Source organism: Engystomops pustulosus, chromosome 4 (genome assembly GCF_040894005.1).
Source record: "Engystomops pustulosus chromosome 4, aEngPut4.maternal, whole genome shotgun sequence".
NCBI lineage: Eukaryota > Metazoa > Chordata > Amphibia > Anura > Leptodactylidae > Engystomops > Engystomops pustulosus.
This window is the reverse complement of record NC_092414.1, coordinates 185,035,870-185,062,569: the sequence shown is the minus strand read 5'-3', so window position 1 is coordinate 185,062,569 and position 26,700 is coordinate 185,035,870. Positions and strand designations below refer to the sequence as shown.

Genomic DNA, 26,700 nt, shown 5'->3' with positions numbered 1-26,700 from the left:
AGTCATTTTAAATTTTTTTACATAGATTTTAACGGTTGAGGAGAAAGGTCTAAAATACATTGTAATCTCCAAACAGAAGAGTGCAGTTCCCCCCACCAGAGCCCCCTCTCCTCAGCCACAATATGGGCGGGGAATGGGAGGGGCGAGACGTCTGACTGACACCGTCCTCCTACACTACATGAGCTGCTAGATGACACTCCCGCCTTTTCTTTGTGACGATGCAGTGTGGGCGGGGTCAATAGAACGCAGACTCTCCCGTCCCAGTTTTTTTTTTCTGGCTAGTATCGAAGTCGCTTCGGAAGTTTTCCGGAAGTAGCCGAAGGCGGAGGGGTCTCGGGACCGGATGGAACGTTAAAAGCAACGGTCAGGGAAAAGCAGCAGTTGCGGCAGAGGGTGACCCGGCGGCGGGTGTGCCGGGTGTCAGTGGGTGCCGGGGACTGGTGATCAGAAGTAACTACTGAGCTGGATTATAAGTTGGTTACACTCCTGTTGTTAGTGGAGCGAGAACCTACAGAGCCTGTGTGACCCGGAGCGGGTGTTCGGGGCTGGACAAGTGCAGGACTGGGGCATCCTATACCATTGCCTGTCTGAGATCCGGGTGTCGCTGTCTGCAGTGCGATGGGCTGCTAGGGCTTCTCCAAACTTCATATGGATCGTCCTGGAGGTGACCCGACACACAGGTGGGTGACCCCCAACCTTTCACCCTGTGTCATCCCTACCTATAATGTGCTATACCTTGTATGTGATACATACACAATTCTAGATAACTTTGTATCTATTGTTTCTATATATGATACAATGCAGCACCACAATAAAAATGTCTGTTCCTATGGGTGCTAGGTGCTACTTCAAATGGTTTGACACTCCATGGGCAGCACTCCACAAGTAAAAAATAAAAATGATGTATTTACCATGTCCCTCTATATACTGTATATGCTCTTGGTGCTGTACTGTAAACCCTGTGGAGTCTGTGCTGCACTGTTATTTGAAATGTTTTGTTTTTTTATGGTACCTTTAAAAACTTTAAAGAATAACTTTTTTTTTTTAATGTGGTGTGCAGATATATAGAGATATGTCATATAGATCCAGATGTTCAGGAGTTGATGTCTGGTATAGGGGATCCCCAATGATAATGGTGGTCCTCTGCATGAATGGAGTGTCAGTTCTGATGCGGTGCACCTCCCTTGATCAGGCATTATCTAGAGTGAACCTATGACTTGGGCCACCTACGTTGGCACCCAGGGCATCACCCCAGTACAGAGTTTGCCAGACAGGTTGACTGGTTGAAGGCCTCCCCTGTAGCCCTGGTGTGCTGTAGGGCTGTGTTTAGTGATATTTTTAAGCAACGCTTCCTGGGATTGCATGAGGCTGGAATATCATTGGATCTCGTCTCAGTTATGAATACTGCTCTAGAGGACCCTGGAGCGAAGCCACAATGATGATCAGAATTTCTCTCCTCCTTTCAATGGTATTGGTGCTGGTATTGGTTCTATTGATGATCTAATATGATGTCTGGGTTCAGCCGTGCGACCCCCAACATAATGCTGGATTGGCGGCAGATCAGCCAATCTGGCAAATTGAATCCCCTTGCAACTAAGTATGGCTATTATTGGAGGGGGCACAACTACTCAGGGCAATCATATCCATGGCTAGTTGCAAGTGGCATCAATTTTCAGGATTGGCTTTATGTCGGCTATATTCGGGATGCCAGTACAATTTTAAGGCTGTGGCAGAAAAGGGAGTAATACGTTGCTGATTAAATTGCTTTGTCAGCTCTCTAGACAAATACAGCACCATTCCAGTACCCAAACCATCTAATTTTTAGGTTTAACCTGCATTCATCCCTCTGTTATTTTCTAAAAGAATGTCATCAAAAGTCTAAAAGATAATATCAAAATGGACCCATTTATTTCAATAGACTTCCATAGGCGTCCGTTTACTCCCCTTCCGTTACGTTAGACACATTTGGTGTCCACTTTTCTGCACGGATAATGGAAGCATTAACGGATGGGGAGAAAACAGGCCCTTATGGAAGCCAATAAGTATAAAGTTTATTATAACCCTATAAAACAGGGGTCTTTACGAATGTCTAAAACACTAGAACTTGGTGTTAAAGCCAACACAATATGATACAACATGTTTTTTTTAAATGAAATATACAGTAAACGGGTAAAATATTGCATCAATTTTTGTGCTTGAATGTGGCTTAGAATGACCATGGGTAGTGTCCCATATGTTTGTGTCAGGTGGACTAGGGTCCCCGGTGCACTGAATACAAAGTCTTGTGATGTGTGAAGCATCTCTGGCCGTCCTGTGTATATCACTTTGATTGGACCCGCCCTCTTGTCGTAATAATGAAGTGCAGCCTTGTCCTTGCACCTACACGTATCCGCCTGAACTGTGATGGTGGCGCCCTCCTATTATGGTGGGGCATTACTGCTCATGTCTGGGATGTAGGATGCTCTGCCATCTGTATTAGCAGGCAGGAGGTGTATGGACCTGTCATGGAATAAATCAAATGTCCTGAGCTCGCAATGGAATATTGACTGAGAGGCGCTGGAAGTCAGCGGTGGGGTACGGCACTCACATAAATCACACAATGTTTGTCAGTGCTCTGAATACAGAGGGAGACCTTCACTAGAGAACATGCGATAAGCACCGGTATATACGTGTTTTGTAAAATTGTTCCTATAAGAGATGGTAAAAGAGAACCAAAATAAGTTTCATATTATACGGGAATAAATCTTGGATGTGTTACCTGTTGTCTCGTGAAGACTGCTCTTCTCCATTGGTCCGATCTGGATGTGTGGAAACTCTACAGTCAGGTTCTATTGGTTGGGAGCCACATACCTGAGCCAAAGTCCTCTCTCTCTCTGAGTTTTGGATGATTGTAATGGTTATTCCCATTCAAACATCTGGTTGGCAGCACTGACATTCGTACTAATAATAATAATTATTATTTATTTATATAGCGCCTACAGATTACGCAGCGCTGCACAAATCATGTCAAATTGGTCTACATTCATCTCTATGGAAACCGAGGTGCAGTGTCCTGGTCTGGCCACTATTTGTAATACAGAGCTATTCTTCAGACCCTATCCTCTGTTGCATCCAGCCCTGAGATCTCCCAGTGTAACAGACCCTATTAATAACCCATCCTATGATAAGATCCTCACCATCACTAAAATGAGAGAACAAAATTAAAGGGGTTTTATCTTTGGAACCTGGATCCCCCACCTGATGTTGGATCAAGGGATTTGATCAGCATGAGATGACATCTACCTCCAGGATCAAGGGTTCTAATCCAAGCACGCCAACATACTGTTGTGTGCCCCTGCTGGCAGGATCCACTCTTCTTTTAACTTCTTATTACCTGTTTTTTTTTTTTTTTTTTTTTTTTTTTTTTCAAAAAAGCTTTTAAATTATGAGCCTGAGGGGCTCAGGGCTCCATAGGTGTTTATAGAGCCTGCAGCCCCTCGGCATAATTTGAAAGCCTTTTTCCTTAAAACGAGGCAATGAAAGCTAATAGAAGAGCAGATCCTGCCAAAGAGGGAACACACCAGTATGCCAGTGTACTTGGTTTACAATGCTTCATCCTGGTGGTAGATGTCCTTGAACGTTCTACTGAGACGCCTTGTGATTAATAGAACTTCCAGGGATCCGTTGATCAAGATGTCCCAAAGAAATCAACTTGTTCTTGCTTTCTATGGGACCTCCTGAATCCCAGAGGTCCTCTGCAGTATAGGGAAGCTCAAGAATTTGTTCTTTCAATCGTGGGGGTAGGGAGCCCTCATCGTATATTAGTGGTTAAATGTTTTTATTGAGAAGAGCATTTGAAAGGTACAATATTTCTATTGTCTTGTGTGTGGATTCCTTGCCTATGGTAGATGTACCTTTTCTCAGCATTGTAATCTGCCGAGGATGAAGTCTAAGGCAGCACACACGTGTAGAAGGACACCACTTCTATATAGAAGACTATCTTTAGATGTTATTTGTCATCTGAAAGGATGTTGCTGAAACTGCGCTGCTCTGCAAAACCGTCTCTGCGTGAACAGTGTGTTCGCTCTGTGACGCGAAGATATCTCGCTTGTCCAGAACTCCAGACAAGATCGTGTACTTGGACACCCATGCCATATGTCACTGTGATGTGTACAGGTGGTGGGTAGCTCGGTCCTTATCCTGACTGGCCTCTTATAACTTGCTTTCTTATTCTCTTAACAGGGAATCAGAAAATGTTAATTTTCCCCTGTAGTAGATTTTCTTAGACTGGTGTTTCATAATCCAGTCTTGAAGGGGTCTTCTAGGAATCTGGGAAAAGTCCCTTTGGATTGTTGTGACCAAAACGTAAGCAAAATGTTGTGTCCGGCCACACCCCCCGATTTGCATTGCATGAAAGTCGGCGTGATTGTGCCAAAAATCCGATCACGTGCACCACAAAACCCTGTTAAATGCGGCGCAAATCAGAAATCGTCGGGAAACCCGCCGAAAATGCGGTCTGCGCACCCTTAGTAAATGAGCCCCACAGTGTTTTTTTAAAACTCCTAGGAGACCCCTTTAAAGGAAACTTACCAAAAGAAAATTAACTATTAAAGGGGTATTCCCACGAAGTCAACTTTCTTAAATATACTCAGGATCTCTAATTCACTGTTCTTAACAAAAATACAACAATTTACAGATATAATTCCAACCTCTATAAGTTCTGATGTTTACATCCCCTTTGCAGGGGCCCCTACCCCTTGTATTCCAAGACGAGCTCATGCGGAGACTTTCTGCCGGCAAACAGGAGAGTAAATCTACAAGCTACAGGCAGATAAGGTCTTTATGCAGGGGGCAGGCACTGCAGAGCTGACGGTGTATGTTATGGCTAGGATAGCAGAGCTGACCATCATTATGTGTTAAATGCATCTCATGGATCTCATGATCGCTCATCTGACTCATCTCTCTTTCTATGTGTCACATAATAGTAAATGTTCAGAAACTAAATGAAAGTGTATATACCCTTGTACCCTGCTAATCTAAGCACATTGTCAGCACAAAGCATCTCATAGCACAGATTGATCATGAAGTGTCTGCTTAGAGAGTCCCCTCCCACACTCTGGAATCTTACACTGACCATCACTGAGTGATAGGAGCTAAAACGGCAACAAAACTGAGTAAAATTGTAAAATAAGTGTTTAAAAATTATCTTCATTATGCAAACTAAGGATTGGCATTAGAGAATTTTCTTACATGGTCAAAGCCCTTTCAGGTAGATCTGATTGTTTGTTCCTATTAATCTACTAAACCCTAATTTATCGTTGCCTAATCGTGTAATGCTTTCTAAGCTAAACTTTATCTAACTGGTAAGTAATTTAAAAAAAAAATTTTTTGCCACAGCCAAAAATGGACAAAAATTGAAAGCCTTTTCCATTAAGCTGTGTAATTGGCCGGAAGTGCTGAAGACCACGAGAACTCAGGATGCAGAGGGTGCATGTACTTCTGCAAACTGTCAGCTCTGTCTCTTTTCAGTTCCTTCTCTATTCTGCCTTCAGCTGAAGGGGGAGACACTGCAATTGGTTATATCTTCTGAACCATGGCACAATTCTAGCGTCCTATTAAAGAGGACAACTTCACTTTTCGTATGGCTAGAGGGTTGTGTACTAGAAGCATTAAAGTTACAATCCAGAATGGGGAGCTGTGTATAAATATTATGTCTTAAATGGTATCTTTAACAGTGTTTTACTCCCGTTCTGTACCTCAAAACACTTGAAAACAGTCCTGATACTTAGATTTTCATCTTTAATATGACACCAGAACTGTGTTTCTAGGTGCCACCGTTCAGAAGTTATAGCCATTTGAGGTAGGTGACGTCTGTGCATTTGCTATCTGCATGTGGTATATGCAGTTAGGACTTATATAGAGGTTGAATTACGGTAGTTGCACACAGACTATAGATATCAAATTCTTACTCCGCAATATTTTTAAATAGATATATTTTGTGTGTGTCTCACCTAGTGTGAAGTACGAGGACCGCACCATATCCTGTTTTGTTTTTTTGGTAATTTTATTTTTGGTAGAAAGATTCCTAAATAGTCTTGTATGGGGTAGAGGGAGCATTAAGAAAAATAATCTATTTTTTATTTCCTCTTTTTCCTACACTTTTTATTTTTTTCCCCTCTATTTCAGCAGCCAAATTAATTCAGAAGTTATAGCCCGTGTCCCGCTGACTCTTTTCTCATTAACTCCAACTAAGTTACTTTATTGACGTTTTGGTTTACCCATCTGTAAAATTGTCTTGGCGCCGCGGAGCCAAGAATCGCTGATTTCATTTGAGAAAACTGTTTTCTATTCATATGGAAAATGTTCAAAAATGTGATAAAAAAAAAAAATGAATGTGTCTGTTGTTCCATTTTACAAGGAGCTGGTTTTGGGTTGTAGGGAAACCTGTTATTAACCTGCACAGCCGGTCTGGTGTCCTTGAGAAGATGGGAGGTTCTGCGTTTCGTTGCTTACCATTCTAAATTAGTTTGACAAAGATATGTTGCACATGTATATGAAGATTTATGATCTTCTATTAGTAGAATTTGTCTTCTTCCTCACCTGGGACTCTGTAGTTGCTATACGTAGGCTGGGAACACTTATCCAGATGTCCTACTGTGACCCCATAGTGGATGGGATTGATATCCCACATCCATATGCTGCATAAAATAAGTTAAGTTGCAGGTGTAGACTCTGCAGCATGTTAACTACCGCTGCATCCTCTCTGGGGGCAAACGGATACTAGGACTGGACTGGCTGGGCTTGTTGCGACCTAGTTGTGGATGACACGGTAACGCAGTCCTAGTGTAGACCTCAGCCACACCCGTCTTGGCCAGCAGGGTGAAGGAAGAAGAGGGGGAGGAAGCATGACAATGATCTTCCCCTTGGGGTCCTCCTGCTTTAGGTGAAAGCGTCGCTGTAGATGGTAAGGCGGTGAGGCCCGTGATGTTAGCTGCTGCAAGGGACACTGGAAATGGAGGTGATGAATTCACAGTCCCTTTATTGGCAGACAAATCGGCAGCGGATAACAGGCTGTTCAGTAGTTCTCTCTGACTGCAAGCGGATTGTAACACTTGGCTGAAGTGCAGTAAGAAGCCCTTTTGGTGATAGAAATCAATAGTGACTACTTCTGCCTGGACCAGTGGTCAGCTTGGAAGGCTCAATCTCCTGGTAGCCGGGTTGGCTATGCTACTTCAGAAGCACAGTGACTGCCAGCTCTTCACAGAACAATCTCAAAATGGAGACAGAGACCCTGGAGCAGAGCCTATACACTGTATTTATAGACTTTGTCTCTGCTTCTGGAAGATTCCAGGGATCTAGCCAATAGACAGCCTGCTTTACCCCAGGAGAGGATATAACATCTGGAAGTGATGCAGTTTTTTCCAAAAGAAGACCACAGAAACAATGTATAGTCTGATCCAAGCAAGACGTGAAATTCTCCACTCTGAATAAAGGATTTGCATGTGCCCAGTTTGGATATGTGACCTGTGCCAGTGTTTATGTGAATATAACTTCAATTATACACTGACAATACAAAGAATACACTAAGAAATAACTGCTGACATCAAATAAAACGTTGTACATGTGATTGCTTAGATGACATCTGTAATTAATAATAGTACTTGATATATGTAGGTGATAAAATATTTACTAAAATATTAGTAAAGAAAGATGCATCCTATCTGCACAGAGCATATCTACAAAACTTAATTTAGTGAGTCTACACTATAACATGAGGTTGCCAGAAAGCGTATAACTAAATGCTGTCACTAAAGCTAAAGAGGTCAACCCCTAATCACAAACTGAATGAATACTAAGGAAGTGTTGGAAATTGCTGAACTCAGGCACTCTAATTCAAGGTCTTTAGGATTGGAGGAGATACCTGAGCACTGTGCTCAGCAATTTCCTACGCACTCATTGTATTGATTGGATCGGCAGGACACCTCCCAGGATGACAATGAGACACTGGTTTTGGTTAATATTCAGGATTAATGGTGGTCCCATTATATGGACCTCAACTGATCAGGTTGTTAGCCCCTATCCACAGCATAACGGTAATACTTGGTACAATCCCTTTAATAGATATTTTGTTATAGATGTGACTGGGCTGGTGCTTGTTCTGAATAAAGCTTGCCACCGTAGGGATCATTGGATTGTTCAGTCGCAGTGTTTTCTGTGCAGCTCTGATCCATCGTGTACATGGCGTCCAAGAAATGGACCGTAGGGATCGGGGATGTAACTGCTTGGGAATCCAATAAGCAGATTAGGAGTCAATTATTATTTTTTTTGGCGCCCACAATGTTGAACGTTTTTGAGAATAGATATGTGGAATAATTTCCTTTTTGAAGGCTCCTTCAGCGGCTTGTATTTAGCCTGTATTATTCTTGAAGGATGGAGTCGGGCAGCATATGAAAGGCGCGGTTTCATGGCTGAATCTTTTTTGTGACTTGGGAAATGATTCCGTTTTATATAGTTTGTCAGACAAGGGGGCACTGGCAGGGATTTTTTTCATGTGATCCGACAATGTGGAATTTTCAGAAATTCTATGCGTGACAAAGCTTCACAACGTCTTTCTTTCAGTAGGTTTGTAGGAAAGATGAAGGGTGGTGCGCTCACCAGTAAATAGTGTTTTAACACCTTTCTAACTCAGCCCATATATAATGGGGCTCATTTACTCACCCATCCGCTGGAGTTCACAGAAAGTGCATTGTCCGACAATAATGCACTGTGCCGCTATTCACTAAGATCGTGCGCCCGATATCCTGCATGTGTCGCTTCCCTGCTCAGATCCAATGGAGGTCACCAACTTCTTCCCGGTGTTTGTAAGTGCTTGGGCTTGCGACACAATTTGAAAGTCAAATCCCCCGCTCAATCCGATCAGTCGGATCGTCCAACGGCACGACCCCCGATTGCTGTCGCATGAAAGCCAGCGCCGCTGCGACACAATCCCCTATTAAGTACCTGTCACCGAAAACGTTGGAAAATCCAACGAAAGTGCGGTCGCGGACCCTAAGTAAATATGTCCCATAATGTGTGTGAAATAATTTAGTTTAATGTGACGTGAGCATTGATCTTCCATGAGGCCTGTGATTGGCCGCAGGATTGACCTGCCCCTGAAGAACACGTCGCCTGACAACAACTAAATAAGAGCTGCAGGAGCGGGAGGATGATGCATTAGAATGGAAGGGGCAGAAAGTGTTTGTATTTTATTTATTTTTTGTTTGGGTTTTTTAAAAAAAAAATCAAAGTAACTTTTGTGTTTCTATCTGTAACAAGCCGTATAATGTATAAGTCATCACAGCCCCGGCTTCTCCCGCTGCTCCCAGTCTTCTTGCAGAGCAGACATTGGCGGCTTGTTTGCGCGTCCTGATATTTACAGTGTGTTTTCCTGTTTGCAGGGAATGAACTTTAGTTTAGATCAAATGGATGAGACTTATTATTTTTCTATTTTCTGCTGAACCCTAAGCTGCTCCTCTGTATTTTAATGAGCCGCGGTACGGAGGCTCGCTGCAGCGCGACGTGTTTCTGCTGGGAGGCGGATTTGTTAATGACATCTTTGTTTTCTGCCAAATGTTGTCTTTGACAACACGGGTTACATTTCCAGTAACAGACAGTAATGAACATGGCTGTAATTCTGCGTGAGAGTATCCACCAGCGTGTGAAGTGGGGATTAGTGCACATGTCTTGCGTCTCATACGCTCTATTCCCTTAGCTAAACTGCAGTGGATATGGACCATGGCATAATGCAACAAAATTGAAAGCACTGTATCGGGTGGTAATTAAAAAAAACCAAAAAAAAAAACACTGTAGGTGGAAAGTGTAACTTTTAACGTTATAGTGATTTTACCAAATTATTATATGTGATTTCCCCCTTTTGAAAACAAACAGAGCGATCTACATTGTATTGCTCGTCCTTTTCTTTCAAAAGTTATGGCATGTTCTGTTCTGAAAGTGTTTGACAAAAATCTTTCTCACCAGAGGTGAAGTGGGCAGAGATTAGTGTCTGTCAGTCTATGCCCTCAAGCTGAGGCCAGCTAGTTTGCCCAAAGATCCCATGATGCCCTGTGTTCTCTCTCAAAGTAATTTTGCATTCAATCCATTTAGTTTCCCTCATGTAAATCCACCGAACACTACACAGTGCACATACAGGATGTATATGGTGACAGCCTGGCAACTTGCATCACATGGAGGAGCAGGGAACATGTACAGTACATACAGGATGTATATGGTGACAGCCTGACAGCTTCCATCACATGGAGGAGCAGGGAACATGTACAGTACATACAGGATGTATATGGTGACAGCCTGACAGCTTCCATCACATGGAGGAGCAGGGAACATGCACAGTACATACAGGATGTACACTCACCGGCCACTTTATTAGGTACACCATGCTAGTAACGGGTTGGACCCCCTTTTGCCTTCAGAACTGCCTCAATTCTTCGTGGCATAGATTCAACAAGGTGCTGGAAGCATTCCTCAGAGATTTAGGTCCATATTGACATGATGGCATCACACAGTTGCCGCAGATTTGTCGGCTGCACATCCATGATGCGAATCTCCCGTTCCACCACATCCCAAAGATGCTCTATTGGATTGAGATCTGGTGACTGTGGAGGCCATTTGAGTACAGTGAACTCATTGTCATGTTCAAGAAACCAGTCTGAGATGATTCCAGCTTTATGACATGGCGCATTATCCTGCTGAAAGTAGCCATCAGATGTTACAGGGTACATTGTGCTCATAAAGGGATGGACATGGTCAGCAACAATACTCAGGTAGGCTGTGGCGTTGCAACGATGCTCAATTGGTACCAAGGGGCCCAAAGAGTGCCAAGAAAATATTCCCCACACCATGACACCACCACCACCAGCCTGAACCGTTGATACAAGGCAGGATGGATCCATGCTTTCATGTTGTTGACGCCAAATTCTGACCCTACCATCCGAATGTCGCAGCAGAAATCGAGACTCATCAGACCAGGCAACGTTTTTCCAATCTTCTACTGTCCAATTTCGATGAGCTTGTGCAAATTGTAGCCTCAGTTTCCTGTTCTTAGCTAAAAGGAGTGGCACCCGGTGTGGTCTTCTGCTGCTGTAGCCCATCTGCCTCAAAGTTCGACGTACTGTGCGTTCAGAGATGCTCTTCTGCCTACCTTGTTTGTAACTGGGGGTGATTTGAGTCACTGTTGCCTTTCTATCAGCTCGAACCAGTCTGCCTATTCTCCTCTGACCTCTGGCATCAACAAGGCATTTCCGCCCACAGAACTGCCGCTCACTGGATGTTTTTTCTTTTTCGGACAATTCTCTGTAAACCCTAGAGATGGTTGTGCGTGAAAATCCCAGTAGATCAGCAGTTTCTGAAATACTCAGACCAGCCCTTCTGGCACCAACAACCATGCCACGTTCAAAGGCACTCAAATCACCTTTCTTCCCCATACTGATGCTCGGTTTGAACTGCAGGAGATTGTCTTGACCATGTCTACATGCCGCCATGTGATTGGCTGATTAGAAATTAAGTGTTAACGAGCAGTTGGACAGGTGTACCTAATGAAGTGGCCAGTGAGTGTATATGGTGACAGCCTGGCAGCTTACATCACATGGAGGAGCAGGGAACATGTAATAAGTGGTATAAATCGTAAGTACATGAAGTCTATAGCCTGTGCTCTGTGAGCACTAAGGGTTAATAGCTTATCTGCACAGAGCTGATACTGCCCATGACAAGGTTGGGGAAGGGAGCTGCTTGAAGAGCAGAGACAGACAGAGAAACCTGTGTAGAATCACAGACTGGGGTGGAGGGATTGATGGGGGACAGGGAGTTCTTGTACCTCCCTAGTGCAGGAGACTAATGCATACACATCCTGCTCGGCTGCCTCCACTGTGAGCAGGGAGCAGCAGCCCCTCCCATAAAACTGTAGTTTGTTTTGTCTGACCGACTCCAGGGCTAATCAGCACATGGAGAGGAGGCAGCTACTGCAGCAATGAGGTAATCTGAGGGGGGATAGCAAGGAAACTGCTGCATATAGGTAATAAAGATACTAGGCAAAGTTGTTTTACATCCCAAAAGTTATTGATTTGTGTAAAACAAAAAACCTTTACAATTACTCTTTAATCATTTGGTTATCTGCAAGTGTGACCACTTTTTATAAAAGCAGAAGTTTCAACATGTTCAGCCCTGTGTATATACTGATGTTGTGCTTACACTGACACTGTTTTTATAATGTGGTGTAATGTATACACCGTATCCAGCTGGAAACCCTGGAGGAGAGAACGCAGCATGCTGTGCTATAACATCCTGCTTTTTTCTAAAGAAAGTAGTATACAGTGGAGGCCTATAGTGGGCAGATGCAACTATATGGTATCCATCCCCTGCCTCCATTAAGCGTGTGCTTTGGGTGGTCCCCTGTAGTGTAACTGTGTGTATAAAGACAGTTGTGTCACTTGGGAGACACCTAGAACATTGGAATAAATGGCTGCTGCTGAGGTCAACTCTTCCTTCTGCTTTCAGGGCTGCGGAGGTGAACCGGAGGACGTATTCTTCTGTATTAGCATGCATAATTCTGGGATTCTTACTACTGATACACCAGGGTCACATACTTATAAATCCAGACACTTTGACTGTGGTAATCTTGTTATACTTGTTATCCATGGCCTCTTTCCTTCTACCATAATTTTTTATAGTTATTCTAATAATCCAGAAGAGCTGTTACACTGTTCAGGAGCATGAGGGAGAAGGGGCTCTGGTACTGCCCCCTTTGAAAAATCAAAGTTAAAATCCACTTTTAAAAGGATGCTACTGAGCCAGAACGTCTCTGGGGAGCTAACAGAACCTCCTCGTAGCTGCACACCCTTGTCCGAGAAGCCGGCGTCTGCACGGCCACTGCTCCGAAGCCGGAGCTATTGCGCATGCACAGAACTTCGGCTTCTTGGACGAGGGCGAGAAGATAGCAGAGACGTGAGGATTAGCTCTAAAAAGGACTATCCTCATGTCCAATACATCTACCTACCACTCGTTCTACCATAATAGGTAGATTCGTGGTGGTAGGTTCCCTTTAAAAGTTGATTTTTAGAAGGAAGGAGGCCATGGATAACAAATATAAGCATAGTACCACAGTCACGGTGCCTGTAAGTGTCCCTGGTTTATCATGATGGATTTTGAAGGAAACTTGCCACAAGGGATATACCATCAGAAGTAGATCTGATTGTAGATTGCTCGTGCCTGGCTCTGCCCTAATCTTTATTTCACTAATCGAAGACCGTAACCTAACATTTTTAAAAACTTTTTAAAAGTAATATGTAAATTACCTGCAGAGGCTATTGGAGTAGTTTGTCCGGCAAAGAATACTTTACTCCACAGTAGCATCCAGTTCATGCTTGTGGCTGTACGCAAGCACTAGCCGCGTCGGTGGCTTTCTATGGAGCTACTGCGCATCTTCTGTGCCTGGTTGAGCAAAGAGCACACACATGTGCAGAGCTGCCATAGTGGTTGTGACAGGATCTGATACAGATCCTCTACCTTCCCAATATTCCAGAAGTATTACTGTGTAGTGTATTGGTGGTCCTGCTCCCTAGGGTTAAAACCGCCATTGTGGTGAAAGTGTCCCTCTATACAGCAAAAATCCAACATAAATGGGCAGTTAGAATAGTTTTACCTCAGAAACTTAATGATAAATCTCCCCCATAATGTCAGAAATGTCACTTTTTTTCACCAGTGCGCCACAGTTACGAATTTGAGTAAGAATTGATAGAAAGGTCCCCCCCCCCCAAGACTGTATCAATAGAAAAGTTCCCTCGTCCCACAAATGTCGACAGATCACCCTGCACAGGTGCAGTCCTAAATCGTGGCCTTGTAGCCAAATAAATAGGTTTGATGCCCCGTCTGTGCTATACTGTTAAAAGGGTTGGCCACTCTTTTTTGCAAAAGTTTCCCATATGCCTTTACTGCCTGGTAGACAATCTCTGAATTTTTTTTCAGGTGGTCAAACAGTCGTAATAATAATTCCTTTATTTATATAGCACACACAGATTGCACAGAGTTTGCCAAATCGGTCCCCGTCCCATTGGGGCTCACAATCTAATCAATCTACCATTATGTTTTGGAGTGTGGGAGGAAACTGTAGGACCCAGAGGAAACCCACGCAAACACGGAGAGAACATAACAAACTCTTTCAGACGTTGACCCTGGGATGTGAACCCAGGTCTCCAGCGCTGCAAGGCTGTAATGCTAACCACCGTGCCACTGTGCAGTCATGACACTTAAGTGCTGTGTGCAGACTCTCCTTGGATCTTTGTTTACATGTCTGAGCTCTGATGAATAGAAGGCGCTGCAGCAGGAGATTAGGACTTTTCCTACTCCCTCTCCCTGTTGGTGAGGACCGACGATGAGAAGAGACCGAGTGGGAGTGGCCATAAGGACGACCTTGAGCAGTGAAAGAGAAGTTCTGTATACATGTAGAGGACAGCTTGGTGAGAACAGGGAGAGGCTGAAGCTTTTAAAGTAGGCAGACACAGGGGCATATACCTGCAGTGACATGTCTAATAGAAGAGATTTGTTGAAAAGTGGCCAACCGCTCTTAGTGGCACTTCCTGTGGTGTACTGTGCTCCTGAAATGTATTGGTCTAATAAACCGCACTGGGGACATGTTGTCACTTGGAGGCGCTTGTTACTTGGCAGATCTGACTGCAGCAGCTGTTGTTTTACCGTAATTTGTTTGTATCACAATTCCCCAACATGCCCTAGGGACAGGCACCCAAAAAAAGTGCAACCAAGAGCTTTCCAGTTCAGTGTGCTGCTGGCACCTTGCTATAACCATTGTTATTGGATTTCAGTTTTCAGTAATGATTGGCATAGCCGCCTCTTCCTGCTGTCATTTGGGCGAGCTTCTGCAGGGAGATTGCAGTCTGTCGCTCTGTAGCCGCTAGACGCGTTGTGTAAATGATAGACATGTCTTGGCTTATGCTTCTGGACGTTTTCATAGCGTTCTCAGCGCTGCGTCCACTTCTCTCTCTAGTCATCTGTTAGTTGAGCCGGGGTATCACCGCTTCCTGGTTATTGCTCGCACTGCGCTCTGTTCTTCATAAGATACGGAAAAATAAATGGATGCTTTTTTTGGACAGACCTCTTTGGCATTTAAAATTGGCTATCCTTTAATGTCATGCTGTATCTTTTTAAGGTAGCTCTGATTTTGAGAGGCCTGGAAGTGTCGTGTATAGTCCTCCAAATTAAGAAGATCTAAAAAATAGTTTAAAAGAAATCTACCATCAAAATCAGAATTGCCTTTTGACACATGTTAAGTCGTCATAACGCCTAAAGTGTGACATTTGAGACAAGCGTACTTGATAATTTGAGTAGTCGGATCCTGCTTTTATTTTGTAGTCTGTTACCATAGAGACACACAGCTGTAGATGTGTGTGTGTGTGTGTGTGTGTGTGTGTGTGTGTGTATATATATATATTCCAAAAAACAGAGGCAGCACTCCAGATAGTAAGTGAAAAATTGGAAGGGTTTATTCCAAAACCGGCGACGTTTCGGTGTTTATCACCTTTTTCAATCTGGAGTGCTGCCTCTGTTTTTTGGATTTCTATATGAGTAAGTCTTCTACCAGGACTGTAGAGCCTTTGCACCCCCCCTTTTTTAGGGGTTTCTTTATTTTGACATTGTGCTGCTGTGGACTTTTTTTATATATATATATATTTATAAAGAGTTTGTATGTTCTCTCTGTGTTTGCATGAGTTTCCTCCGGGTCCTCCGGTTTCCTCCCACACTTCAAAACATACTGGTAGGTTGTTTAGATTGTGAGCCCCATTGGGGACCGGGACTGATTTGACAAGCTTTGTGCAGCGCTGTATAAATAAAGAATTGAATACTTAATAATAATATTATTATTATTATTATTATTATTATTATTATTAGTGATTTTTTTTAAGGGAACCTCTTATTAGCAACTGACCTCATAAACCACTACCAGAATATTGTCAAGCAGCGTAACACCTAGTTTGTTTCTTTCATGGGCCAGTGTTGAGGCATCGCCCAGAAAATCAACTTTGAAGTGATTTAAATGTGTTGTATAAAATAATGGAGGAGGAGAGTTTAACATTGAAGTCAGGGCCATCAATTACACTGGAGGTGCTTTCTGAGGAGGAGAGAGCTTGACTTCAGTGTTAAAAGCTCCGCATCCTTGACTTCCAGCAATTTACATCTGATTTCACAGTTGATTGTCTGGATGATGCCACTGCAATGGGTTGTGAAAGAAGCGCGATTTGCAAGGTGTTCAGCTGCTTGAGAACCTACTGGTAGTGGTTTATTGGGTCAATTTCTGCTGACAGGTTCCCTTTAGCAGTTTATATGGTTTGTATCTCTGCAATTAGTCTTTTATTTAGAAGGACCAACTTGGTTACAGCACCCAAAAAAAGTGTCTGATACCCGGCAGATCTTCATGCAGAGGATGTTAAGTGAACATTTTACAGTCTTTAGATGAATGGAGACTCTGGATGTTCTGTGAATGAGACAGATAAGCTACAGGAATCCATAAGCGCCATAAATCAAATAAACTTTGCAGCAATGATGGCTGGAGAGTGGGTGCTATAGTGATTAATGGTGTACGCCCCTGCATAATTTCCGTGTCTCAAATCCCATCATTGTGGAATCGTGTCATAAATGTGTTCTGTTCCATGTGACTGATACAGTAAAGTGCATGAAGGACCAGTCATTCAGCTGAAAAGGTCATAATGGGTTAAATCATTTACCACTTTTTAATCTGATTGTTTGGCATGTACTATATTAAGATGCCTCCTCTTCCTCTCTAGGAACCTACTATGGGCTCTCTGAGCAGTAGACTGTTAGGCCAGGAGTCCGCATTGCCGCCGGCCGGCTCTTGTGAGTGCCGGAAGCGGAAGAGAAGCCTGGAATGTCAGTGTGACACGGAGACGGACGATGACCTGGAAAACCTGCTCAATACTCCACGCAGGTAGGTCCCGGGTGGGATGGACTCACTGTAGAGCACAAAGGAGATTAAAGGATAAAAAGTGGTGTAACTAGAGGCTTTTAGAGATGATCGGACCCAAACTTTAGGTTTGGCTGCTCCGCCTACCCAAGCCTCAAGGCATGACTTGTATTGGCCAGGAGTCCACAAATTGCATGGGGTATGTCTGGGATAGACAGAGCTGCTGAACCTAAAGTTTGGGTCCCTGTTCTCTAGTCACGAACTCTTCAACAAACCTTTGCGTGAATTAATACCGTATTTTTCGGATTATAATGTGCACCATTAATAAATACCTGCTAAAACGTCTAGGTTCATATATAAGGCGCACCCCATTATAAGGCGTACCGGATTATAAGGATGAATGACCAGCAGGTGGCAGACCTGTACACAGTACAAGGCAGCTGTTGTCTGTAAGTATGGTTTATATATAAGGCGCACTGGACTATATGGCGCACCTTTAATTTCTGAGAAAATCAAAGGATTTTTTGTGCGCCTTGTACTACAGTATTTTTTGGACTATAAGTGAAGCATTTTAATACAGGCAGTCCCCAGCTTAAAGAGAATCAGCCCTCCAAATCCATCGTGATAAACCAGGGACACTTGCTCATAGATCCAGGCATCGGTACTGTGGTAATCTTCGGGAATAGTGTGTCACAAGAGTCACGCGTCAAGTATAAAAGTTTTTTTTTTTTTCTCTTTAAATATTGTAGGAAAAAGCTAAAAAGCACTTCAAAGTACATCTACCAGACCCTATTTCTCAACGGAGAGAACAGTGACATTAAGATCTGTGCACTTGGTAAAGAATGGAACCTCCACAAAATCTACCTCTGTCAGGTGAGTACTATGTCACTTATATAATTTTTTTTTTTTTTTTTTTGTAGCATGCAAGATTGTTTTGCAAAACTCTTGCAGACCACGTTACTTGTAATCCAAGGTTCCACTGTTCTGCCTCTCTGTTCTGGTGCACGGCCCTTGTCATTCTTGGTCTCTGTTTGCAAACAGAGTCTGCAACATGGCCAGCAACCTATAAGCGGTGTCCTGCAGCCTATACCTAGTCTCAGCGGTGTCCTGCAGCTGCAGCCTATAAGCGGTGTCCTGCAGCTGCAGCCTATAAGCGGTGTCCTGCAGCTGCAGCCTATAAGCGGTGTCCTGCAGCTGCAGTCACATCATTGAAGTCATGTTGGCGGTGCAGCCTCATTTTACAAGCGAAGGTCTACAGTGATGGGGTTGGGCTTTGCTCAAAGGGGTTGTCCGAGAATGTAAAAAAACCCATTGGTGGCCCAGAGGGGGCAAGGTAAAAAAAAAAAGTAAACATTTACTTTACCTCCTTGGTCCCTCCCGGCGCTGAATTCTTTGCGGTCCGTGCGTTCAGCTTCAGGCCAGGGCAGAATTAAAAAAAGTGTTTTTATGTTATGGTGGAGGTTCCCTTTTAAGTAGACACCTAGTGTTGGTTCATTAAGTATGGCTTGGTGATAGGCGATGATCAGGTGGAACCTGCTTCTACTCCGATAGAGGGTCAAATACTTTTCGTTGACTTGGCTTTTCATTATGTCTATACCGTACTTTTCCCATCTTCTGCATTCTATGTGTCAGACATGGAGCGCCGAGGACCTCTGCTGGTCAGCCTGCGGATAGCAGTATAGACATTCCATTCCCTCTTGTTTCTTATTTTTTACTTTGTAGGTGCCTCCATTAACATTTTTTTCTTCATTTTTTTTTTTACCCCTCAGTCTGGATATTTCTCCAGTATGTTCTGTGGTTCCTGGAAAGAGTCCAACATGAATGTGATAGAGCTGGAGATACCTGACCACAATATTGATGCAGAAGGTGAGTTACATTACATTGCCACATATACCATGAACATTTACCTTTCATGATACTTTATTTTGGTGTTTTTTTTTTTTTTTTTTTTTTAATATATTTAGATTTTGTATGTTTATTTTTATAATAATTGCTTTCAATACAAAGGAAATTCATTAGGCATTTATGGAACTCAATCCCTGACATTAAGTAATTACATTACTTTACTAGTCCTATTCTTTTTGGTTGAAACTCCTTTTTGTATTCATTATGAATAGGGTTGAGCAAACCCGAGAAGTTTTGCATTCGGACTCAACTGGAAAAGCTGGTTGATGGGGTGGCTGAGATCACGATTCCTGCAATATTGTATATGGTAGGAGTGAATGAGCCCCCTGGGTCGGGTACTCAAACGGGTCAGTACTTATGAGGTCTTGCTATTAGCCTAATTCTATATATACAGCAAGTTGTAAGAAATAAAACCTCTGGCAGTTTCAAGCGTCATTAAACCTAAAAGTTTTTCCCCTGTATAAAGCCGGCTGTGGAAATGTCTGCCCATGACATGTGCACAGCCTGAAGCTAAGATTTCCAGAGGCTCACAGATGGCTACAGCTACACTTGTCAAGGGAGCAGCTTCCCAAAATCTGCAATAGTTTGCATAAGGAAATGTAACCTCTACTATATCTGTGCAGCGTCAGACGAGTCCAACAAAGTTTTCGACAAAAGTCACAAGAATAAACGTGAGAGAATCTCCCTGGCTGAGCTTCCGAGGACCAAGACCCTAAAGATGTCGGTGTAGTACAGACCAAAGTTTCTCAAAAGGAGCTTGTCACCAAAAAAAGTAACATTTTACCATGCAGTCATTTTTAGACTTTTTTTTTTCTCCTTTTAAACCCTTAAAGGGGTTATCCCACAAAGGAAAGTTGGGCCCTATGCACGGAGCGACAAGGGGTCCGGCAATGGGGCTAAACTTTCCTTTGTGGGATAACCCCTATGAGAGGACCAGGCTCGTCATCTGTTTTTAAGTTTACATTTTTTACTCCCCACCTTGAAAAATGTTAACTTTTATATCTTTCCATGTACAGAGTGATGTGGGAACTCTGCGTAACAAATTGCACTTCTTTAGTGGCGGTATTTAATATCCCATGGCGTCTACTGTAGCCAAAAGAACATAAAAGGAGACAACAGAGGATGGTGCCTCGGGTGATAACGTCTGGTTGTAGGTGCTCGCCTGATGGATTCTCTAGTTTTTGTGTGTACACTCCCACTCCGGGGTAGAATGATTTCACAGCCACACCAGGCTATGTGCACTGGTTAGAGGTGTAACCGATGAAGCGGCTCACACAGCTCAAGGCAGCGGTAAACCCGAGGGTCCGGTAATAGGACAATATTAGTGAAATGCTAATTTGGAGCTCTGGCATGGCCCTAAGAAACCCCTTCCATGGCGTGCCAAATACACACAGAGCCACTGATGAAAACAATAGCAATTTATTTGGATGATTATTATTTTCATCAGTGGCTGTATGTGTATTTGGCACGCCTGGGAGCCCCACCAGAGCTCTATATTTGCATTTCTTTACTATTATTATGCCGTATACTGGGAAGTGAGAATAAAATTCCAAATGCAGTAAGATGTCTCTTTGGGTCGGTACGATCACAGGGGATACTAAACTAAAACACTGTCACCAGGAGACCCATGTTTAGCACTCCCCCAGTCCCCATAGAGCATAGTACATACACTGCCAAAGTGTTTTTGTATTAAAAATTGGTTTTACAGAAAAAAAGATGTTATATTGTACCTTTCATTGGCATCTGCTGTGTGACTAGGCAGTTGCCAAATGGGAGGGGCTGGAAAGGAGCAGTTGCCCCCCACCCTTGGGAAACATGTGACCTTTTCAAATATATGAATAACTCCCATCACTCGGGATTGGCTGTAGAGGAGCAGGGGGCGTCGCTAAGCCCAGTGAGGGGTGTTTTCATATATTTGAAAAGGTCACATGGAGTAGCTGTTTCCCAAGGGTGGGGGGGAAACTGCTCCTTTCCAGCTCCTCCCAGTGGGCAGCTGCCTAGTCACACAGCAGATGCTAATGAAAGGTACAATATAACATATCTTTTTTTTCTGTAAAACCAATTTTTAATACAAAAACACTTTGGCAGTGTATGTACTATGCTCTATGGGGACTGGGGGAGTGCTAAAAATGGGTCTCCTGGTGACAGGTTCCCTTTTTTTTTTTTTTTTTTTTTTTTTTAAAGTGTTTTTGTTTCGCCATCTTCTGGCACTAATAACATTTTCATACTTCGGTGTATGTTCTTTGCTACCATTTTGGGGACTGTATGGCACTGATCACTTTTAATGAAAGTCTTTTATATATTGCAAAATGGCGAAAAAGTGACGTTTTTCTGACTATTTGGACGCTATTTTCCATTCCAGCTATTCTGAATAGGGTTAAAATAATTGAATAAATAATTTATCAATTTTATAGCATCTGAGGTCCATTGGTCTGCTGATTTCTCCTCCTCTCTATGTAATCCTCAATATTTAATACCATTAAACAGGTTAGAGAAAAGAAAGTGAAAGTTACCTGCAGGTTGGGAATGTGATGGGCCCGTCTTAAGAGATGGGTTTTGAGGCCACCTGTGAAACTTTGGTAGTTTGGGTTTTAGTCTGATAATCCGGGGTAGAGCATTCCAGAGAATTGGTGTAGCTTAGAAAAAGTTCTGGAGACGTTTGTGGTATTTTCAAATTAAAGAAGAAAATAATCTGTAATCACTGAAAGATTGAAGAGCACAGGTTGGGTGATGGACTGAAATGAGGGCAGAGAGGTAGTTGGGTATAGCATTGTGCAGAGCTTTGTGGATGAGGGTGAATAGTTTGAATTGAATAAGGAAGATATTGGGCAGCTCAGTCATAATGGTGGTAAAAGGGAAGCAGAAGATTCCTTTTAATGTTCATTGGGACCCAGTAGACTTCAGGGGATCAAACCTCTGGGAGACTAAATGCTCATTAATGGATTTTCAGTAGACTTTGATTACATTACATGGCCAAACCATAAGGAGGGGAAAAAAATGCTCGATATATCACAGTGAATAGATAACTTGCTTGTTCATTTGAAACGAGCTGGGGTGTAATAAACTCTATGAAGCTGTTGTATTCGCCTGTTTGAGGCACTAAACACAGATGGCTGCCACATATGGGACATTTCCTTCAGATGAGATTCTTCAAGCTCTGGGATGTCTCTCTGCCACACAGATCCAAAGGGGAAGGGTGTACATCAAGCAGATGATGAGACTGTCCTTGTAAGATCCTTGTAAGAGATGTTCTCTAAAGCGGAGCACTTAAAGGAACACTCCAGTCAAAGCAGATTTACCATATTTAATAATAATACATTGTGCAGGACTCATTGTCATTGTATTCCTAGAACCTGGAGTCCTGCTCCTCCCTTATGACACTTCACAAGATCTAATTCAATGAATTGGCTGTGACTGGAGAGTTTCTAAATCTATCATTTAAAAAATCCATCATGATAAACCGGGAGCTCTTACTCATAGATCCAGGCAGCGTGACTGACCCAAAGAATAAGAGAGGTGTCAAAAACCAGGATTTTTGGAAAGCGAGGACCACGATTAAAGGGTTAAGCAGTAGTGACTGTTCTATACATCTCTATTTGGTCTTTTTACATTCTCTTTTTGTCTTTTGGATTAAACACAAAGTATAATGAAGCTGCAAATGTGTGTGTGTGTGTATGTATGTATGTATGTATATATATAGATAGATAGATAGATAGATAGATAGATAGATAGATAGATAGATATATATATAGATAGAGATATATATATATATATATATATATATATATAGATAGAGATATATATATATATATATATATATATATATATATATATATATATATATATATAGATAGAGATATATATATATATATATAGATAGAGATATATATAGATAGATAGATATATATATATATATATATATAGATAGATAGAGATATATATATATAGATATATATCGATATATATATATATATATATATATGATATATATATATCGATATATATATATATATATCGATATATAGATATCGATATATATATATATATATCGATATATAGATATATAGATATATATATTATTATAATATAGAAAGACTTGGTGCGGACCCCACTCTTATAATAGGATTGGGCTTTTCTGTGTCATGGGGTCACTGTACCAGACCTGTTACACTGTGTAAAGGGCACTTCAAAGTTGTCCCCAACACTGCCTGCACCGCTCCTGAGTGGACGACATCTTTGAAACATTTACATTTTAATGAAAACTGACAAGAAGGAGGAACCAGAAGAACAGCGACCTGTGTGAATTTTGAGAGAATCCGCATTAGAGAATTGGGGTTCAATGTTTTTCATGGTTGGCTCATGAGCGTAAATGGAAGGAGCATCACACAGATGTAATGTTTCCTGGGTACCTGCCGCCACATCGGCATACAAAGCACCGCTCTAGTATATACAGAGATGTTGTCATTATGTAGAAGAGACCAGGAGCAAAGTGGCTGCGGAGAGATTGTAAAGCAGCAGATGGCCGAAATGTGCCGAAATGCGTCTGCACCAGGGAAGGACTGACAACCTATAGGAATTACTGCAGTAATGGATGTACAGGAAGGAACCTGAAGGAAAGAGGAGCACATCATGTCCATTATACATTACGGAGTATCCATATTGTTTCCAGGACTTAAAGAAAGTATAAGAAACGTTGTTACTCTGTACATCTCTTATCAGAGGAAATTGCAATTTCTCTTCTTCATCAATTTCTTCTTCTCTTATTCATTAAAATGTATAGGTTTCAACTATAAAGATGTCATCCACTCAGGAGCTGTGCAGGCAGGCTTGGGGACAACTTTGAAGTGCCCTTTGCACACTGTAACAGCCTGTGAATCTTCAGCATGGATGGGCTCTGGGGACTACCTGCTACATCCTGCCAGGGCAGTTTCTAGGTACTTTGCTGTACAGGGGGAATCTCTGAAGGCATTTATGTATGAATTATAGGATATGCAGCACCATTCCACTAAGTTAGCTGAAACATTGCCCCCCCCCCCCCCGAGTTATTAGTAACCTTATACAGCAACCTCCACCTTATTGAAATATGTGCAATGTTTTTCAAATTATAATATTATGCCTGACATCAATTATTATGATAGCAGAGTACTGAAATACAGCACCAGAATGGAGCTCAATACGGACAGTATACAGTACTGGAACTGAGCTTCATACAGAACCACACAGCACCAGGACCAAGGTCCATATATACAGTGTCCCAAATTATTTTTACACATGTACAGAGACCTCTAATTTACATGTATACAGTACCCCCATAATGAAGGAATGGATACAATTCTACCTCATTCAGTGCGACCTGTTTATAAGTATAGATACTGTACTCTCTATTAGAGATGTACTATAGCACCTCTAGTAGATGGATATATACTGTGCTGCCTCTATAAGATATATATTATATATAATATGAGAGAGAGTTCAAGTCCGCACAGCTTTGTGGAGCCCCTAAGGAGGGGGGGGGGCGGGGCGGGGCGCAAAGCGAGCAGCACTCCAGAGGTAGAATTCAAAAGTTGGTGGACACCTTTTTCAAGCCTGTCCAACACCGAAACGTTGCCACTTGCCTCAATAAAGATCACCAACTTTTGAATTCTATCTCTGGAGTGCTGCTCGCTTTTTCTAATGTGTGTGTGTGTGTATATGTATGTGTATATATATATGCTGTGCCCGCCTCTATTGGATGTGTACATTTCTACCCTGTGCTGCCTAATAAAATAATGAAACCACTTGCCTTTCTCCGCTCCCACTCATCCTCCTCCTCTACCGCCAACTCCTCCCAGGTATTGCAGCACTGCTCCAGCAGAGTGATGATACCCTCATACTGCTGGGTTACATAGAGGGCGCCATAGAGCATCTTACAGCTCTAGTAATAATCAGACCCCAGTGCCATTGATTTTAGTATGATTTGTAGTAGGTGGAGGGCAGATGCTGGCTCCCCCACCTTCTCTGACTAGGTGGTAGAAACGGCCCTGCTTCCAGCAGAGTGTACTAGGGGTTCCGGAATAACAAACCGGGTGACCTCTAAGAGCCAACTGCTGTTCATGGAAACTTATCATCACTCCTCTTTGATCAGGGCCACTTTCTGTGTGGCCATTCGGTATCACACCATCTAATGGGTTGAATGCCGGAACTGATTGTCAAATATCTGCTGTAAGATGGAGCCCTCCTGGGACTTGGCAACGGACATCTATCCTTTGCTTTCAGCTCATTGAATTGTGTTTTTTTTTTTTTTTTGTTTTACTGTAGGGGGAGATTAATCATACACCCCCCTCCACCACTGGACTTAGACCACATGATGTATCTGCCGGGTCGCTGCTCTGACAGCCAAAACTATGCCAGGTCTGAGTAAAAAAAAAAAGTTTTTTTGAAAACTGGAGTGAAGCCATGATGTCCTCGAAAATATGTATGTGCCTTTAAAGGGAACCTGCCATTGGGAATTTTTTTTTTTTTTTTGGCTCCCCCATACAGAATATTGTACACATTGGCAAAGAGTTTTTGTACTTAAACTGGACTTTTTTTTTCCCAAAAGTTTAACTTTTTGTATGCAGAGCTGTGTCTGTAGTCCCATGGGAGTGGCCAGAGAGGCCGGTTTTCCCCCAGCCTCGGGAAACCACTCCGTCATGCATCAGTTTAAAATAAAAACCTCCAGTCTCCCCCATATATACCCCTCCCCCCTCCCAGTGCTTCCCCCCATTAGGATGTCATACATGTTTCTCGACTCCTAACTGGCCACTCCCATGGGACTAGGAACACAGCTCTTCATACAGAAAAGTTAACTTTCACCTAACTTAGCTTTTTTTGGAAAAAGCCAGTTTTACTATAAAGACTCTTTGGGAATTGGAATGTGTACACCTTTGTCTATGTGCACATGGGGGAGCCAGAAAAAGGGCTCCTGATGGCAGGTTCACCTTTAAAGTATTCACACACAAAAATGTATTCTATTAAATTCCTTTTGAAGTGGTGTATAGCTATGTTTTTGGCTTTCAAGGTTTTTTTCACTATAATAAAATTAAAAACCTCTCCATAAAGAATATTGTTCTGTGCTCGACTGCACTTACTGTTCTGCCATTTATACTTCAATAAAGAAAATTTATTGTGAAGATATAAATCAATATCAGATACCGTGGACCTCCCCGGGGATGGCCACGGCACAGAAAATAAAGCTGTACTGCTGCCTCTGTTATAGTGCTCCATGGAAATCCTTATAGATAGATTGTTCTGGGCACTTTTATTACTATAACCTTTTAATGCTGCAGCACTTTTCTGTTTTTGCTTTTTACATTTTTTGCTCCCCACTTTTCAAAAGCCTTAAAATCAAACCTATTGACTTGAGTATAAGCCTAGTATATAGCCAGAAGCCCCTTGCTCCCAGTATATAGACAGCCAGCCCTATGCCAGCCCCCCCAGTATGTAGCTTGTAGGAAAAAAACAAAATGCGTACTCGCCTTCCGACGCCCCCCCTCTCCCCCAGCAGGACCTCTTCTATCCATCGATGCTCACATGGAATGGATAGTGGCTAAAGTAAGCTGCTCCTAGTGCTACAACAGGCGCAGTAGTGTTACACTGCTTGTGTTATCGGAAATGTCTGATACCGCTAGCAAACACTGGCGCGCTGTACAATAGACACGCCGGACCACGCTGTAAGCGGTTGGGCGTATTCATCAGGGGGCGGTCTGTGGCGCTGCTTCTCTGCCGGTTCGCCCCTCCCTCTCCATAGGCCGGCAGAGACTGCCAGGCTTCATGCGCCCCTAATCCTGCCCCCCTCATGAATACGCCGGACCGCT

General features: G+C 42.7%; 1 protein-coding gene across 1 annotated transcript in view; it reads left to right on the top strand.

Annotated features, from left to right (window-relative positions):
- Window positions 1-228: 228 nt before the first annotated feature.
- The window catches only part of GMCL1 (germ cell-less 1, spermatogenesis associated), a 61,106-nt gene continuing 34,634 nt past the window's right edge, over window positions 229-26,700 (top strand). The window contains exons 1-4 of the mRNA XM_072148858.1: window positions 229-680; window positions 16,824-16,984; window positions 17,710-17,833; window positions 18,730-18,826. Of these exons, the coding sequence (XP_072004959.1) occupies window positions 16,833-16,984; window positions 17,710-17,833; window positions 18,730-18,826 (373 nt within the window). The 5' untranslated portion in view covers window positions 229-680; window positions 16,824-16,832. The remainder of the gene's footprint in view (window positions 681-16,823; window positions 16,985-17,709; window positions 17,834-18,729; window positions 18,827-26,700) is intronic.